General features: G+C 49.1%; 1 protein-coding gene across 1 annotated transcript; it reads right to left on the reverse strand.

The window, feature by feature from the left end:
- Positions 1-1,368: 1,368 nt before the first annotated feature.
- On the reverse strand, positions 1,369-3,246 carry LOC133765802 (uncharacterized). The gene has a single exon (XM_062199334.1). It carries the CDS (start codon positions 3,244-3,246, stop codon positions 1,369-1,371), a length of 1,878 nt encoding a protein of 625 aa, XP_062055318.1.
- Positions 3,247-13,345: the final 10,099 nt, after the last annotated feature.

Below are 13,345 nucleotides of genomic sequence, written 5' to 3' on the forward strand. Positions count from 1 at the left end.
ATATATTTACTTATTTATTTGAAAAAGCAGAGTTAGAGAGAGAGAAAATCTTCCATCCGCTGGTTCACTTGCCAACTGGCTGCAATGGCCAGAGCTGGGCCAGGCTAAAACCCGGAGCCAAGAGCTTCATCCAGATCTCCCACTGGGTAGCAGGGGCTCAAGTACTTATCTTCCATTGCTTTTCCCAGGCACGTTAATAGGGAGCTGGATTGGAAGTGAGGCAGTTGAGACTTGAACTGGCACCCATTTGGGATGGTGGCTTCTCAGGCAGCAGCTTACCCCACTACGCCACAGTGCCAGTCCTAGTCCCATGTTCACTTCACCAGTGATGAGAAACGCTCTAAAGCTAGATTTAGAATGTAGTGTAGTGAAAAACGGGTTTGGCTTGGTAAGTACAACCAGAACTGGGGAGTTGTGTTGGCTGTTTCTAAATGCAGAAAGGTAAACTATTATTAATATTGATGGGCCATTTTCTATCTCTTCGAAAACTTTGTTTGTTCACTTCACAGTGGTGCTTCCAGGGAAGTGGGTGACAAGAATTGTTAACCTATGTGCAAGTTATTATAAGTGTACACTCCCCATTTATCTTTTGTGCTGACTTTGCACTTTCCCGAATCAACACAATGTCACACCTACAAGGAGGGAAGCTACCTTGTTCAGGAAAAAACATCTTCTGGCATCCTACCTAAGATCCACTCAGCTCTCTTCAACTAAAAAAAAATAAGTAAGTAAAATTCCACAATGAGCAGTGGAACCAAAACACCACTCTTAATCATTGCCACCTAATCACTATTTTTCACTTTTAAAATGGAAACAAAGGCAAGTTCTCCTCTGCACATTCCACCACCACCCCCCCCTCCTAATCCAGTCATTTTCCTAAGAAAAAAAACGTGGACTAGGAATGTGCCAAAATATGTCCTAAAACAAACGGTATTTCAGTGGAGCCTTATGAAACTTCCCCTCCCCCCACCCCATAATAAAAAGTCCTATTGATTTGGGCACATTCACGGGTCAGGACCTTTTCAGTGGGTTTCTTGCCAGCACCACTGAATTCTTTGAAACAATTTAGATTCAAGTATGACAAACATAAGCATCTGCAGTTTTTGCCATCACTTTAATCACAGTTCTTCTTTTTTTTTTTTTTCATTGCAAGTGACAGAAACTCTAATTAGAGTAAAAAGGGAACGCACTTGCCTGAATCTGTGGGCTTTTTCATTTTTGTTTTATTGCTATGAGGATGCCACAGGCTGGATAACTTATAAGAAAAAGAAATTTGTTTCTCACTGTTCTGGAGTCTGGGGAGTCCAAGGCTAAAGGCCTGCACCGAGGAGGGCTCTGCTGGGTGCTGAGTTCTGGAGTCTGGGGGTCCTACCCCGGGGAGGGCTCTGCTGAGTTTTGGAGTCTGGGGGTCCTGCCCCGGGGGAGGGCTCTGCTGGGTGCTGGAGTCTGGGAGTCCTGCACTGGGGAGGGATCTGCTGAGTGCTGAGCTCTGGAGTCTGGGGGTCCTGCCCCGGGGAGGGCTCTGCTGGGTGCTGAGTTCTGGAGTCTGGGGGTCCTGCCCCGGGGAGGGCTCTGCTGGGTGCTGAGTTCTGGAGTCTGGGGGTCCTGCACCGGGGAGGGCTCTGCTGGGTGCTGAGTGCTGGAGTCTGGGGGTCCTGCCCCGGGGAGGGCTCTGCTGGGTGCTGAGCTCTGGAGGATGGGGGTCCTGCCCAGAGGAGGGCTCTGCTGGGTTCTGGAGTCTGGGGGTCCTGCCCCGGGGAGGGCTCTGCTGGGTGCTGAGTGCTGGAGTCTGGGAGTCCTGCCCCGGGGAGGGCTCTGCTGGGTGCTGAGTGCTGGAGTCTGGGAGTCCTGCCCCGGGGAGGGCTCTGCTGGGTGCTGAGCTCTGGAGTCTGGGGGTCCTGCCCAGGGGAGGGCTCTGCTGGGTGCTGAGTGCTGGAGTCTGGGGGTCCTGCCCCGGGGAGGGCTCTGCTGGGTGCTGAGTTCTGGAGTATGTGGTCCTGCCCCGGTTAGGGCTCTGCTGTGTGCTGAGCTCTGGAGTCTGGGGGTCCTGCCCCGAGGAGGGCTCTGCTGAGTTCTGGAGTCTGGGGGTCCTGCCCCGGAGAGGGCTCTGCTGGGTGCTGAGCTCTGGAGTCTGGGAGTCTTGCCCCGGGGAGGGCTCTGCTGGGTGCTGAGCTCTGGAGTATGGGGATCCTGCCCCGAGGAGGGCTCTGCTGAGTTCTGGAGTCTGGGGGTCCTGCCCCGGAGAGGGCTCTGCTGGGTGCTGAGTTCTGGAGTCTGGGGGTCCTGCCCCGGGGAGGGCTCTGCTGGGTGCTGAGCTCTGGAGTCTGGGGGACCTGCACCGGGGAGGGCTCTGCTGGGTGCTGAGCTCTGGAGTCTGGGAGTCTTGCCCCGGGGAGGGCTCTGCTGGGTGCTGAGCTCTGGAGTCTGGGGGTCCTGCCCCGGGGAGGGCTCTGCTGTGTGCTGAGCTCTGGAGTCTGGGGGTCCTGCCCCGAGGAGGGCTCTGCTGAGTTCTGGAATCTGGGGGTCCTGCCCCGGAGAGGGCTCTGCTGGGTGCTGAGCTCTGGAGTATGGGGGACCTGCACTGGGGAGGGCTCTGCTGGGTGCTGAGCTCTGGAGTCTGGGGGACCTGCACCGGGGAGGGCTCTGCTGGGTGCTGAGCTCTGGAGTCTGGGAGTCCTGCCCCGGGGAGGGCTCTGCTGGGTGCTGAGCTCTGGAGTCTGGGGGTCCTGCCCCGAGGAGGGCTCTGCTGGGTACTGAGCTCTGGAGTCTGTGGGTCCTGCACCAAGGAGGGCTCTGTGGGGTGCTGAGCTGTGCAGTCTGGGGGTCCTGCCCCGGGGAGGGCTCTGCTGAGTTCTGGAGTCTGAGGGTCCTGCCCAGGGGAGGGCTCTGCTGGGTGCTGAGTTCTGGTGTCTGGGAGTCCTGCCCAGGGGAGGGCTCTGCTGGGTGCTGAGTTCTGGAGTCTGGGAGTCCTGCCCCGGGGAGGGCTCTGCTGGGTGCTGAGTTTGGAGTCTGGGTGTCCTGCCCTGGGGAGGGCTCTGCTGGGTGCTGAGTGCTGGAGTCTGGGAGTCCTGCACTGGGGAGGGCTCTGCTGAGTTCTGGAGTCTGGGAGTCCTGCCCCGGGGAGGGCTCTGCTGGGTTCTGAGTGCTGGAGTCTGGGGGTCCCGCCCCGGGAAGGGCTCTGCTGGGTGCTGAGTTCTGGAGTCTGGGAGTCCAAGGCTGAAGGCCTGCACCTGGGGAGGGCTCCATTGTGTGCTGAGTTTGCTGCCTCCCAACAGAGCAGAGGGCATCCCGTGGCAAGGAGGAGCCCATGGAAGACAAAAAGAACACGGGGCGTGGGCACCCTTTGTAGCAGGAACCCCTGTTGAGATGCCTAACCTAGTCCCACACTCAGAGCCTTGGTCAGGACCCCGCCTCTTCACACTGTCACTGCACGAGGTTGCTGCCTGAGTTTCAGAGGGGTCTCACACCACAGCCACACCACGCACCGTGTGTTCGTTCACACAACGGTGAGGAAGGCAGTGGTGGAAGGGCTCAGGGCGTGGGACTGTGCCCAACGACTTCAGGACCCTGTCCTTGGTGCCTGCTTGCTCTCACCTAGCCATCTGCTGAGCTCCAAGCTTCGGCAGGCTTTGCCTGAGAGCAGAGAGTTCAGCCACACACAACCTGAGGTTCCATCCATCAGTTCTATTTTAAGAAGAGGAGAACCCTTGTCCCTCTAATTTGGGAAGTCATGGGTGAAGAATCCCTCTTAGTTCGGTTTAAATTGCTGCTTCACCTCATGAACTAGCTATTATTCTGGAGGGGAGTATTAACACAATCAACACATCACAGTCCTGGCTGGTTGTTGCGGTGGAAGGGGGCGTGTTTTACCACCCCGACAGAGAAAGGAAGTGGACCAGAACATTACACTAGTATCCATTCAGTCCATGATATCATCTCTGTTAAGAATTTATACCACCCAAAGGGTCTCAAGACCCTCGGAACGTGAACTGACACGAGATGGTCACAGTGGGCCGTTTGAAGAGGCCTTAATAACAACAATGGATGCTTGGAAGACGCAGGGAAACCACTCTGACGCAGTTCCCAGGGCCCCACTCACCCCACCTCTGGTCAAGGAGCAGCCCAGGTCCCTGCGCAGTGACTACCTTAGTGAGGGGTGGGGAACAAATACCCCAAACTCTTGCTGAGCCCTGTATCTCCTGCTGAGGCACCCCATTGACTGAACTTGTCTAGAAGCCAGCACACGAGGGAACCCACTGATACTGCCCTTACAGCCAGCCTACCAGTACAGAGACCACAGTGGAAAAGGGTAGAGATCTGGAGAGCCACACAGAAAATGTCCACCATGGCCTTACACACACATAGATACACACGCATACACACATACACACACATACACACACACATACACGCATGCACACACACATACACAAAAATACATATACACACATACACACGCGCACACACATACACACATACACACACATACACACGCATACACACATACATACACATGCATACACACATACACACATACGCGCATACACACGCATACACATGCACACATACACACATACACATGCACACATGCACACATACATACGCATACACACACATACACACACATGCATACACACATACACACACATATGCATTTAATATGATAGAAGAAACTGTGCAAGTGAATATCCAACAAATATGACCATGTGAGGGTTCTTAAAAAGGCTTTAGAAAAATGGACTTAAAAATATGTTTTTCAGGGGGTTTTCCAAAACTTCACGGTACAGGCATATTATGAAAAAACTATGGATGGATTTCAATGTTTTTGCATCAAAGTAGACTCACACTAGCTTGTTATGATATGTTTGTACGGGACCTAGTTTTAGGCACTAAGAAAGATGAGACATAAGAGAAAACAGTCTCTATCAGAGCAACATGTATTCTGCTAAAACTGAAGAGCAAATAACAAATTATGGTGAAGCTTTATGAAAAATGTATGGACAATGCCTAAAATAAATCAGAAGTTTACAAATGGATAATTCACTTTAAGGAGGGACAGAACGATGTTAATGATGAAGTGGCAGATACATACGTCACATGGCAGACACATATGTCACATGGCAGACACATACATCACATGGCAGACACATATGTCACATGGCAGACACATACATCACATGGCAGACACATATGTCACATGGCAGACACATACGTCACATGGCAGACACATACATTACATGGCAGACACATACGTCACATGGCAGACACATACGTCACATGGCAGACACATATATCACATGGCAGACACATACGTCACATGGCAGACACATACGTCACATGGCAGACACATACATCAACTTGCAAGGAAAAAATTAACCTTGTTGTTGCTTTAACTGAAGAATACTGATAATTAACAGCAGAAAAATAGCTAACCCTGCACACAACTCAACTGGTTCAGCTACATATTTATGACTGAAAAACAAAGTGGAGCAGACTGCTTGATGGGTGCCAACATTTGTGGTCAGATGAGCTTCAGACAGGAGTGTTCAATGGAAAAGTTAAACAAGTGGTACTGAGGTCTGAGTGTGACTTATAAGCACTCTAGCAGGAGATGAAACATGGCTTTGCCAGTGAAATCCTGAAGACAAGACACAACCACAGTAATGGCTACCAAGAGGTAGAAGTGCTCTAGTCAAGGCAAAAGTGCATTGCTTGAGAACAAAGCTCATGCCAGCATGAGGCTGGAGCTGTGGCTTAGCAGGTTAAAGCCCTGGCCTGCAGCGCCAACCTCCCATAGGGGCTCCAGTTTGAATCCGAGCTGCTCCACTTCCAATCCAGCTCCCTACAAACATACCTGGGAAAGAAGCAGAAGATGGCCCAAATATTTGGGCCCCTGCCAACCCACATGGGAGACTGGATGAAACTCCTGACTCCTGGTTCTTGGCTCCTAGCTTCAGCCTGGCTCTGTCCTGGCTGTTGCAGCCATTTGGGGAGTGAATCAGCGGATGAAGATCTCTCTCTCTCTCTCCCTCTCTCTCTCCCTCTCTCTCTCTCTCTCTTTCTCTCTCCCTAACTCTACCTTTCACATAAATAAATCTTTTTTTTTTCTTTCTTGACAGGCAGAGTGGATAGGGAGAGAGAGAGAGACAGAGAAAGGTCTTCCTTTTTGCCGTTGGTTCACCCTCCAATGGCCGCTGTGGCTGGTGCACTGCGCTGATCTGAAGCCAGGAGCCAGGTGCTTCTCCTGGTCTCCCATGCGGGTGCAGGACCCAAGGACCTGGGCCATCCTCCACTGCACTCCCGGGCCATAGCAGAGAGCTGGCCTGGAAGAGGGGCAACCGGGATAGAATCCGGCGCCCCAACCGGGACTAGAACCTGGTGTGCTGGCGCCGCAAGGCGGAGGATTAGCCTGTTGTGCCACAGCGCTGGCCTCACATAAATAAATCTTTAAACAAAAAATAAAAGGTCATTGCAACAGCTTTTGGGGATGATCAAGGCATTTTGCTTGTTGATTTTCCAGAGGATCAAAGAACGATGTCATAGGCTCATCCGAGAGTCTGTTGAGAAATTAGACAGAGTGTTAGCAGAAAAATGCCCAGGGAAGTTTCACTGGAGAGTTTTCCATGACAACAGTTTCCTGCTCGTTCCTCTTCCTCTCATCCAACAAGGGCAGTATTTTCAGAGTTGCAACGAGAAATCTTTGGGCATCTACTTTACAACCCTGATTTTGCTCTTTATGACTTCTTTTTAATTTTTTTTTTATTTGAAAGACAGAGTTACAGAAAGAGGTGAGAGGGAAATGGAGACAAAGAGAGAGGGAGAGAGAGGGAGAACTCTTAATCACTGGTTCACCCCCAAGTGGCTGCAACAGCTGGTGCTGGGCCAGGCCCAAGCCAGGAGCCTGGAGCTTCATCTGGGTCTCCCCCATGGATGCAGGGGCCCAAGGACTTAGGCCATCTTCTGCTGCCTTCCCAGGGGCATTAGCAGGGAGCTGGATTGGAGGTGGAGCAGCTGGGTCTGGAACCAGCGTCACAGAGGCATAACCTGCTACACCACAACCCGGCCCATATTTCCTACTTTAAAAAAATCGTCAAAGGGCACTCATTTTTTTTCCAGTTAATAATATAAAAAAAAGAGTGCATTAACATGGTTAAATTACCAGAACTCTTGATCCTTTAGAAATGGATTAAATGGGGGCCGGCACTATAGCATAACAGATGAAGCCACTGTCTGCACTGCCGGCATCCCATATGGGCACTGGTTCGAGTTCTGTCTGCTCCAATTCTGATCCAGCTCTCTGCTACAGCCTGGAAAAGTAGTAGAGGAAGCCCAAGTCCTTGGGCCCCTGCACCCATGTGGGAGACCTGGAAGAAGCTGCTGGCTCCAGGCTCCTGGCTTCGGATTGGCCCAGTTCTGGCTGTTGTGGCCATTTGGGGAGTGAACCAGTGGATGGAAGACCTTTCTCTCTCTCTTGTTCTCTCTGCCTTTGCCTCTCTGTAACTCTGCCTTACAAATAAATAAATCTGAAAAAAATGGGATTAAATGGCTGATATCATCACTTACAAAAGTGTCTTAATTTTGACAAAAGTTTTGCTGAGTAGTTTTTTGTCTTACCTTTTAATTCCATTTTTCCACAAAACTTTTGAAGCTCACTCATACTTTCATGCAAAATTTTTTAAATCCATGCATAGATTTTTCATATTACATATTCCCCATGTACTTTTTTAACATGAGTATATAAATATGTAAGTGATATTTTATCTGTGACATTCAAAAATTAAGTCCTCAAACGTGGCTTACATAAGTAAAAAGGTGATTTCCCTTTGATATTTTTTCTAACCATACTTTAAAAATTAATTAGACTGCATTATATAGGATTCTTTTGTACTTGAGCTTCTATATCTGTGAGAAGTTTCTAATTTTCTAGTAGATGAGAGTGGCCTAGAAAAGATTCACAGAGAGCATGACATAATGAAAGCTTTCAGAGGCAGGTTACCTTGGACTTGAATCCCTGTGATGGTCTTTGTCACTTTAACTTCAAACAGGCCAACAGTGGGAGACCAAAGCAGTCATGTGTGCAGACAGTATGTGTCCTAGATCAGTGTTCTGTGAGCTCCAATATATGCAAATCGCCAACATTCAGATGACTAGATACAAACATAATAGTGATGCAATGGCTATCAAGCACAAAATAATTTGACTATTTTTTAAAATTCTGAAACCTCTATGGTATTTTGTAGTGAGTTCTTTGCATTTGCAGTCAGATTATCAATGAGTATTGGATAATGCTAACAATTTTCCACCATAGGGGCCAGCATCTCATATGGGCGTCAGCTCATGGTCTGGGTGCTCCACTTCCCATCCAATTCCTTGCTGATGTGTCTGGGGAAAGAGCAGAAGAGGCTCAAATGCTTGTGCACTTGCCACCCATGTGGGAGATCCAGATGGAGTTCCAGGCTCCTGGCTTCAACCCAGCCATTGGGCCACCTTGGTACAGAACCAGTGGATGAAAGATCTCCCTCCCTCTCCCTTTGTAACTGTGTTTGAAATAAAAAATATACCATTAAAAAAATTTCTCCACCACTTTCTATAACATAAAAACTCCCCTACTGGCTAGCGCTGTGACATAGTGGGTAAAGCCGCTGTTTCCAACAGTGGCATCCTATATGGGTACTGTTTCAAGTCCCAGCTACTCCACTTCCCATCAAGCTCCTTGCTAATTGCCTGGAAAAGCAGCAGAAGAAGGCCCAAGTGCTTGGGCACCTGCCACCTACATGGGAGACCCAGATGAAGCTCCTGGCTCCTGGCTTTGGCCTGGTCCAGTCCTGCCCACTAGGACTATCTGGGGAGCAAACCAGCAGATGGAAGTTCTCTCTCACTCTGTTTCTCCCTCTCTTTCTGTTACATAATTTTCAACAGAAAAAAAATCCTACTAATGTTTTTCATGTAATCAAAAAGTTTTTGCCACTAATTAGGTATTTTTTTAAAAGATTTATTTATTTATTTACTTGAAAGAGTTACACAGAGAGAGAGGGAGGGGGAGAAGAAGAGAAAGAGGGAGGGAGAGGGAGAGAGAGAGAGAGGTCTTCCATCCTCTGGTTCACTGCCCAGTTGGCCGCAACGGCCGGAGCTGCGCTGAGTTTCTTCCAGGTCTCCCATGTAGGTGCAGGGGCCCAAGGACTTGGGCCATCCTCCACTGCTTTCCCAGGCCATAGCAGAGAGCTGGATCGGAAGTGGAGCAGCTGGGACTTGAACTGGTGCCCATATGGGATGCTGGCACCCGCCACACCACAGCGCTGGCCCCTAACTAGGTTTTTAAAGCTTGTAAACCAAAAATTGGTTCTAGTTTCTCTTTCTTTTAAAAGACTGTTTATTTATTCATTCAGAATTATTTATTTATTCATTCATTCATTCATCAGATGGGGGAGAGACAGATAGAGACCTCCCATCGGCTAATACACTCCCCAAATACCTGCAACATTCAAGCCGGGGTAGTCTGAAATCAGGAGTCAGGAACTCCATCACACGAGTGGCAGTGGCCCAAGCACTTGGGCCACTTTCCAGTGTTTTCCCAGGTGCATTAGCAGGGAGCTGGATCAGAAGTGGAGCAGCCGGGACTGGAACCGGCAGTCTGTTGGAATGCCTGAGTCAAAACCGCAGCTGAACCTGCTGCCCCAGCTTCTCGTATCCTTAGCGGCAGGCATGAGAGTGCTGCTGCTGCTGACATTACGGAGGCCTGTGCAGTGTGTGTGTTACACATCTTAATTCTTCCCACAACTACGAGTCAGGTCTTCTGTCCTTACGGATGAAGAGCGTACAACTCAGAGAGGTGATTCAAACAAGTTCCCACTTCTAAGAAGTGTTAAAAATCATTTTCAAGTTCTTACCTGTGTCACTGCAATCTGTCCTGATGGATAAAGAGTATTGACTCCCATTGAATTGCTTTTCAGACTTATGATTGTAATTCTGGGTAATATATTTACACTATTATACATATAATTATATTCTACATAGAGCAAGCCATAATTTCAGTTTTATCTGAATATTTTTGTTATTTCTATTACTTTAAATGTGCATAAACAATTCATATATATAAATGTATCATGTCTCACTAGAATATTGAGATGACCAGCGTATTAAGAGAAAAGATGATTTTAAAATAAGAATTATTTTTGTTCATGAATCAAATACATGCTCACCATTTTTAAAACAGTTATTTATTTCAAAGATAGAGCAACAGAGAGAGGGAGAGACAGAGACCAAGAAAGGGTTCTTCTATCTGCAGGCTCACTCCCCCAATGCCCACGACAGCCAGGACTGAGCCAGGAGTCAGGAGTTCCATCCGGGTCTCCCACATGGGTGGCAGGGCCCAAGCACTTGGGTCATCTTCCGTTGCTTTCCCAGGCACATTATCAGGGAGCTGGATCAGAACTGGAGCAGCTGGAACTCTAACTGGCACTTGGATATGGAATGCTGGCATCACATATTGAGGCTTAACTCACTACACCACAACACTAGACCCCATTATCACAAATTAAAGCATAAGCAAAGTAGGAGTAAAATCCAGATGTTCATTTTTAAAAAGATGGCACATAAACAGCTGTCAATACTTTAAGCGTTTTCCTTTTGTTTTTTTCTAATGAACATTTTCCAAGAAGAGAGAGAGGAGGGGGAGGAGGTTCATTTCCTTGATTTTTAATCCAACTTTTGTCATAATTTTTATCAATTATTATCTTATTTAATAAGATTTTAAATCTTGGATTATTAGGAGTATGTAATAGAATGTTTCTTTTATACTTTTTTTTTGACAGGCAGAGTTAGACAGTGAGAGAGAGAGAGAGAGACAGAGAGAAAAGTCTTCCTTTTCCATTGGTTCACCCCCCAAATGGCCGCTATGGCCAGCGCTGCGCCGATCTGAAGCCAGGAGCCAGGTGCTTCCTCCTGGTCTCCCATGCGGGTGCAGGGCCCAAGCACTTGGGCCATCCTCCACTGCCTTCCCGGGCCATAGCAGAGAGCTGGATTGGAAGAGGGGCAACCGGGACAGAATCCGGCGCCCCAACCGGGACTAGAACCCCGGGTGCCAGTGCCACAGGAGAAGGATTAGCCAAAATTAAGTGAAAATTATTAAAAGAGACCTAATTATATTCAAAAGACCAAAGTCTACTGCTTAACTCATTTAAGGCAATATTCAAGCATGATATGAAGAGCTTTTTAATCACCTAGAAAGAACTTAAGTATCAGAGTGAGGATGACTAACATATTGGAAGCAAAACAAAACAGAGGCTACTGATCAAATGGAACAAAACAATAGCCTCTCAAATGGACTACTGCAGCCTAGATCCGCACACTACGCTGTTGTGGGAGCAGCAGGTGCACCATGCTGTTGTGGGAGCAGCAGGTGGCTTTCTCATTTTCCTATCCATTTATCCAAGGAGGGATCTCATCAGTAACTTCAAGTCTGCACATAGAAAGCCCAGAAAAAAGTCAAGATCTATAAAAACCATTAAAGCTGGAAAAAGAGCAGAGGCCTGGCAAGACAGCTACTGGCAGGTTAAACCTAACCTTTGATATTACTATTATTGCTAGTATTTGAAAGGCAGAAAGGGGGAGTTCCCATCTGCTGGTTTATGCCTCCCCTGCTGAAGCCCACAACAGCCTGGGGGCTGGGCCAGGCCAAAGCAGGGAGCCCAGACTCACACCAGACCTGTGTTGGCGGCCAGAACCCAGCTGCTGAGCTGTCACCACTGCCTCCCAGGGTGCACATCAGCGGAAACATCGGACTGGGCAGGGGGCTGGGGCCCAAACCCCAGGAACTCAGGGTGGCATGTGAGCACCTGAAGCAGCATCCTGTTTTCTTTTTTTTTTAAGATTTATTTATTTATTTGAAAGGCAGAGTTACAGAGAGGCAGAGACAGAGAGAGAGAGAAGTCTTCCATCCGCTGGTTCACTCCTCAAATGGCGAGCAGCCAGGAGCTTCTTCCGGGTCTCCCACGTGGGTGCAGGGGCCCAAGCACTTGGGCATCTTCTACTGCTTTCCCAGGCCACAGCAGAGAGCTGGATGGGAAGCAGAGCAGCCGGGACTAGAACCGGCGCCCATATGGGATGCTGGCCCTGCAGGCAGAGGATTAACCGACTGCGCCACAGCACTGGCTCCCCAAAGCAGCATCTTAACCCCTACATATGCCTAACCCTAACCTAGGATTTTTGTGTGTGTTTTGTAGTTTTCCCTCACAGATTAAACAGACAGCAGGACAGAGTACGTTCTGTTAGTGACGTCTTCAATGTGTTGTGTTTAAGTTCATGATTCCTGTGCAGTGGTGACCCTGGGGCTTGCACAGAGATGCCAGCACACTGCCTGCCTTGTAGTAGTTTCCCAAAGAAAAGCCATTGAGTAAACGCAGTCCTGAGCCATGGGCAGGGATCCAGGACAGAGCACGGTGGAACCGGTTCTACCCCACTGCTGAATTTCAGAGCAAGGCGGTGTGGAGTTCCCGTGCACACTGGCACGGCCCTGCCCCAGATGTAAACAGTACCCCTTTCCATTGAGAAACACCGGGGTGCAGGCAGGGAGGGAGGCCTCTGCGCACTACCTAGTAACTTGCAAACGTTTTCACAGAAGCGCTCATTAAGTCAGTCAGCGGTTTTTATCTCGGCTGAAGGCATTGGTGAGAGCCTTCCAAAGATGGGTATTATTTAGAAGAGTTAAGGATGTGAAGGGAACACAGCTCAGGCTGTCTGGGTGGGACACAAAGGAAAGGCAGTAAGCAAAGAGACAAAGTTCCAGGGACCAGAACTGTGGCACAGTGGGTAAAGCCACTGTTTGTGCCAGTCTCGGCTGCTCCGCTTCCTATCCAGCTCCCTGCTAATGTGCCTGGGAAAGCAACTAAAGATAGCTCAACTGCTTGGGCCCCTGCACCCACATAGGAAACCTGGATGGAGTTCTGGGCTCCTGGATTCTCCTGATTCGACCTGGCTGCTGGAAGTTCTCTCTCTCTCTCCTCCTCCCTCCCTCCCTCTCACTCCAACAGTCTGCCTTTCCAATAAACTAAGTACTTTCTTAAAAAAAAAAAAAAGAACTTCCACTTTACCTGTGGGGTCAGAGGTGCTCTAACACAACAGAAACATGGTCTAATTTTATCAGTGTTTTCAATTCATAAACTAATTTGTCATTTCAAAAGCAAGTGGACATCGGGCCAGCGCTGTGGCTCAGTGGGTTAATCCTCCGCCTGAGGTGCCAGCATCCCATATGGCGCCGGTTCTAGTCCCGGATGCTCCTCTTCCAGTCCAGCTCTCTACCATGGCCTGGGAAACCTGTAGAATGTGGCCCAAGTCCTTGGGCCCCTGT

This window comes from Lepus europaeus, chromosome 8 (genome assembly GCF_033115175.1).
Source record: "Lepus europaeus isolate LE1 chromosome 8, mLepTim1.pri, whole genome shotgun sequence".
NCBI lineage: Eukaryota > Metazoa > Chordata > Mammalia > Lagomorpha > Leporidae > Lepus > Lepus europaeus.

Coding starts and splice junctions, on each gene's coding strand:
- LOC133765802 (XM_062199334.1), bottom strand. CDS start 3,246: ATGGAGCCCTCCCCAGGTGCAGGCCTTCAGCCTTGGACTCCCAGACTC.